The sequence below is a fragment of the Geospiza fortis genome, unplaced genomic scaffold, assembly GCF_000277835.1.
Source record: "Geospiza fortis unplaced genomic scaffold, GeoFor_1.0 scaffold79, whole genome shotgun sequence".
Taxonomy (NCBI): Eukaryota; Metazoa; Chordata; class Aves; order Passeriformes; family Thraupidae; genus Geospiza; species Geospiza fortis.
In genome coordinates this window covers 165,015-170,904 of record NW_005054408.1, presented here as the reverse complement: position 1 = coordinate 170,904, position 5,890 = coordinate 165,015, and the positions used below count along the sequence as shown (strand labels likewise).

Genomic DNA, 5,890 nt, shown 5'->3' with positions numbered 1-5,890 from the left:
GTAATTTAGGGGGAAGGAAATCTTTGCAACTGAAAAGAAAGTCTTTGTAATTATTTCAGATCTCTGAAGAGGTTTTAGATATGGCTTGTAGAAAAGATGCCAGGCAATTAAAAAAAAGACTTTATCAGCATTACATGGATTTTGGGATTAGCAGGTATTCCTTGCTGAACTGATTACTAACAGGTAAGTAGATATGCTGTGCCAGTAGCAGTGTAAACTAAGGAGAACCAGAGGCTTAGAAAAGAATGAATGTTTATTCAAAGTGGCCCAAACTTTCCTGACAGCACTCCACATATCCTAAAAACAAACTGTGAAGCTTTCTCAATCCATTAGATATGGTGCAAGTCCATGAACACTGTTCCTGTATACAAAATTTTCAACAATTCCATTAAAAAAGAACAATTTCATACCAGCAGATGAAGTGTGAAAATCTGTATATAGTTAATTTCTTTTTAGAAGAGAGACAGAGGTGCTGGGCAATATGAATGCTATTTCCCTGGAGCTAAAACTTACATTACAAGAATATAAATTATTCTTTTTACAGAATAAATATTCCAACCTTTTGTGCTGGTCCACATTTTGAGCACTGGCATAATGGATGGCAGAATTCTGGTTTTGATGTACTGGCTGTGTCATCATCATCTTCCAAGTCTTCTTCCACCCATTCCAAGAGATAACGGACCTGGCATAAAAAGCAAATCCTTCTTTATAGAGTCCCAAAGTTCCATGTCCTAACAGATCTGCACATGTGGACAAGTCAGATTTGACAAACACACACTTGTGACTCTCTCAGGGAGGGCACACAGCTACCTCCTGCCATCAGCTGCCCACAGGCCAAATTAAAAAATCAAGTGTTATTGTTGACAAAACAGCTAGGAAGTTCTCCAAGTACAGTGAAGTGAATTATAAATGACTTCCTGCTGCCTAATCACAACTGCAGTGCTCACCCACTCTCAAACACTCCACATCCTTGCAGCTCAGATGATTTGTGCCAGCTCATATCAATGTGAATTGTGCTTCATCTTTTGCTTTAAAGAACATAAGGAATGACAAGGATGAAAACATTTAACTGATACCCAAAACTTTGCAGGAGCACTGACTTTCCTTAGGTCTGTCACTTAGGACTTGGACAGTTGCACTTTTTCCTCAATGTGCAGTGCCTCATTTTTGAGAGAGAGGCCCTTCAGTGAAGTCTTAGGGCTCAGGGCATTCATGTGCAACCTGCAAACAGCGATGCTTAGGGCATTTAAATTTTACATTACATTTAATTCAATTAAAAAAAAAAACTGTTTAAGCAGTACATTTTTTACCTTGAAATTCATCAATCTACATTTAACTAAAGACATTTTAGAATTAGCAGTGACTGTATTAAGTCTCCAGTAGTACTGGACCAAGCCAAGAGCTCTACAGCTGCTAGTCCAAGGGAATGGGGACAGTGGGATTTCTGAGACATTCCTCCCACTCTGTTTACTCTCACACTTGTCACAAGTTCTGCTCCTCACCACTGAGCTCTGGGAAAGCAACACATCCATGTCTCAGCCACTTAAACACACGCAGCTACAACAAATCCTGGGAAGCCAGGAAGGGCCTTATACCTGATTCTGAATTATAACATATTTGAGCCTGAAAAGGGATGTTTCTTACAGAATATTGCTTTCCCTGCAAACTCCACCTTGTTCTCTGGAACAAAGGAAATATTCTCTCAAGCCTGCCTGTTTATGGAAGGCCAGCTCAGCAAAGCATTGCTACTTGCTACATTTGTTCATGTCTAAAATAAGCAGAACTGTCACTTCACTCCCCCCTTTCCCTGCACCCTCACCAAGACTCTCACAATCCATTTCCTCCTCCTCCTGGGACAGCCCAATACTGCTGCTCTCATTATCCAGTGCACAGCTCCCAACATATTGATACCTGTTCCTCCCAAAAACCTGAACACACTACTCCTGTGCCCATCTCTTTATAATTACAGTACAGTAGCCATTCTTCTTAGTTTAAAGGTATTTTTTGTCAAAATATTAACTATGCCTGAGTGAACCACCTCAGGAGATTGCCCAGTCTCATTTCCCAGGTAACTTGTCGCCTGAAAGGTTCATTACACTGCTGGGCTACTTTGGAATACTCAGCTGAGCACTCTGGGTCTCTGCACCCTCACTCCAACCTTTCAGCTGCTCCACAGCACTTATTTCAGACAAGAGATTTGGTTTTTTTCTGTGTTAGATTTGCACATATCCTTCCAACTGGATAGGGTGGGTAGGAGAGCACCAAATCCACTAGCTGTGCTGAGACAACACCCATGACATAATAATGTTTTGGTTTTTTTTTAATCTTCCAGTTTCACAGCACTTTTTTAACGCCTCCTCTTGCAAAGCTCAGTTGGCTGCCACAGCAAACATCTACAGCAGCCCTAATGACCTGGCTGCTGTGGCTGTTCCTATGCAGACAGACCTCAGGCTGTCAGAACAAGGTCAGAGTTTTTAAATACTCGTGGTTTTTTAATTGATATGCAATCTGTAACCTTTGTCATCCAGCTGGATGATTCTCCTTTTCTGAACAGCCTCGCATGAACTTCAGTAATGAGGAAAGTAAAGCCACATAAGACAAGGTGATTCTGTCATCTGAATGCACAGACTGGATTTCTAAGTGCTTTTTTTCTATATGCTTTTCATTGCTGGTATCTGTTGAGCAGTGCTAGATACTAATTTCCCAGCAAGTTATAGCACTGCATTTAATTTTCTTCACTGAGTTTAGATTTTCACAAAGTGAGTGAAAAGTGAACTGTAATACATGCACATTCACCACTGGCCAGGAAAATGGCAAATATCACCATTGTACATGTTACTGCTTCTTGAAATGACTTAAGGGCTGGCTTGGAAATAATATAAGTCACATTGTAAACTAGGATAATGATATGTACTCAACAACTGAACAGTTCTTTGCTCTATCAGAAGATAAATTATTTCCATCAACTCAGTGGAAGAAAAAATAAGAGAAACTGTATGAACATGGCACGTATTTTGTAACATGAGTTTTCTATTTTCTGATGACTCTATGAGGCTTCATTGGCATTTGTAACTCCTGGTACAAACCAAACCCAAACAGGTTTTTCAGAACGTGCACCCAGCAGAGTAAACTTGCATTCTCACACAGCTTTATGGTTTTGTTCTGTGAACTACAAGAAAATCAAGAAATCTACAGCCTTCCACACATTTCCAAAAGCAAAACTCCTAAAGATTCCTGTGTCATCTTAAATTTTTCAGTAGAATGACACTGGAAGTATCTCATTTTTTAAGGAATAAAGGCAATAATAAGTAAAGGAATAGTCGAGACAGGTGGTACCACAAATTACAAACATCACATCTGAAACTGGTATTATTATAACATCAGCTATCCATTTGAAGTGAACTCCAAATTCCACGTTATTGTGTGCCCCACAAATAGCATCTCTGTGCTGATTAGTGTCACCTGAATTTACTCCTTACATGAGATTATTACTCAAAGCATTCTCCACTTGACACTATTTACAAGTAACTTCCTCAATATGAATGAGATAAAATGGAATTCAATAATATTCAACAGCCACATTAACACTCACCATTTCCAGATCTCCATCAGCAACTGCTCTCAGGAGTTTTTCCACCTATGTATGAAGAAAATTATTTATTTGCTTTGTTGGTATGGGTATTAAGCAGAACACAGAAAATCCTGTGTCCTTTGCTGACCTCCTAAGCTCATGCAGTAGGATTACTGCTGGCCCATTTCATATTTATTGATAAAGTTTTAAAGGAAAAACCTTCCTCCTTTATGAAATAGAGAATCTGTACAAGGCCTGTGGCCATTTGATGATCTCTGACCTGCTCAGTTAAACAGTACTTATCTAAATTGAGGGTATGTGGCCCACCCATAAACAAAGCCATGTAAGCTGATATATATTATGATGCTGCTCCAGCAGCAGCTGCCCTGTGCATTTCTGTGTGAACCTAATGTTAAAAATACCTGCTCAAGGCAAGTTCCTACCCTAATATACACTAACACTGGTTGGACTCTTGCTGAGCTGCTCTGTGCTGCTCTCATTATCCAGCACACAGCTCCCAACATATTGTACCAGTGCCTCCCAAAACCCTGAACACACTACTCCTGTGCCCATCTCTTTATAATTAGAGTGAACAGTGTAATTACAGGAACACAAAGCTATTTGAGAAACAACAGTTTAAGATGAAAAAGATGCTTTCCAATTGTTACCTTTACAGCTGCAGATAACTGGTTTAATCCTGCCTTAAAACCAAACATTTACAAATCCAACTTGACTGTAAGTATGAAATTTGTTTTCTTATTTAAAATCTGGAAAGATATAAATACTAAAGGGTACACACTGTGACCAGAATTAGCCCATTTTAGTGTAAGGTGAGGCCAGGGCCCCAGTGCTGGGGGAAGGAAGGTGCTTGCCTGTTCACAGCTCTGCAGGGGGAACAGACATGTGAGGGAAGAAGAGGTGGAAGGAGCTCTGCAGAGCACTGGTGCCATTCCCCTGAGCCCTCAGGCTGCTTGTGAAAGCAGGAGAAGGAGATTAACTTGTCTCTTCTCTTCTCTAAGTCTCTACTCTCATATGAAGGAGTTGAGATCCAATTTGATAGAATGGGAAAGGTGCCAGTAAAAGGGCAGGGAGAGTCCATCAGTCCTCTCACAATTCATCTGGCTCTGCAGAGTGTCAAGAATCATTTAATAAGCTTTGTGAAAGTCTGTTTTAGCATTATAGCAAATTATTCCAGCACTGTGCTACAATCACTGAAGATGCTAATGGGTAAACACACTTGTTTCTATAGCGAGGAACACCTTGCAAGCTGTCATGGAGTGACAGCTTCAGTCACATTTCAATCTTCATATGGAAATTACCACCTTGCTGAGTGTGACAGTGATGTTTGGCAAGGCAAACAAGGAAGAATGAGACTGAAGTTTATGTTCTATTGCTCTGATTTCTTTCTTCAGGGTTTTAGATGAAGAACAGGACACAAACAGCTGAAAGACCAGAGGCCAGATTAAATCTCTCCATTTTTATCTTAGGAACACTGCTAAGATTGGGTTTATTATCACCTTTCTAATACAAGATGAATGTCCTTGGAGTCTAAATTGGTCACTCCAGGCAGAATCTATGATTCTTTGATTTTTCTTTCCTAACTTTGAATGTCTGAAAGTCAGCTGTCTAAACCCCAGCCAGGCATTTTGTTTTTAAACTCCCTCTCTGGTAACTACAGAACAGAATAGAATACAGTCAACAAATAACACCTGAGTGCAACTCAGGTCAAACTAAGCATGTCTGAAATTAACTCCTCTATGAAATGAATTTCCCTCCACTGACTGAGGAGGGGCAATAGATGTCTGAAGTGAAGACAACTGTCTTCCAGAACTTGGCTGAATCCCAATCTCTCCACATATACAGCTAAAATGGACTATATACACTAGGGAGGGCTGTGCCTCCCCTGAACTTCCCCTGATCATACAGGATAATGTCACTGGAGAATGTAGAGGTCTTTAGGATTTTTCAGGAGTCACCTTATGCCACACAAGATGCCTCACATTAATAGCAGTGACCCACAAGCTCTGAAAATTTCTTTCCAAAAATAACAACTTAAAGTACTAAAAGCTGTCTCAGGCCCCAGCAGTGCTACATTTGTTATGCAGCTTATAGATAATTTATTAAGAGTACTTAGGGCAAAATGTCTGCTACATGCATTTCCCCATCTTTCCAGTTTGTTTTCTCACTCTTCCATGGAACAGAACCTTCCTTTAAATGTAAAAATAGAAGAAACAAATCTATTACAATTCACCTGCATGGCCAGTTTTTCAGCTTGCTGAACAGAAACTGTGCAGGTGCCAAATTTACAATCCTGGCTCT

General features: G+C 40.1%; 1 protein-coding gene across 1 annotated transcript in view; it reads right to left on the bottom strand.

The window, feature by feature from the left end:
- Positions 1 to 5,890, bottom strand: part of ANKRD27 (ankyrin repeat domain 27) — a 33,569-nt gene that overhangs the window by 9,790 nt on the left and 17,889 nt on the right. The window contains exons 20-21 of the mRNA XM_005426263.2: positions 3,593 to 3,637; positions 560 to 682 (exon numbers count right to left, since the gene is read on the bottom strand). Coding sequence (XP_005426320.1) covers positions 560 to 682; positions 3,593 to 3,637 — 168 coding nt within the window. The remainder of the gene's footprint in view (positions 1 to 559; positions 683 to 3,592; positions 3,638 to 5,890) is intronic.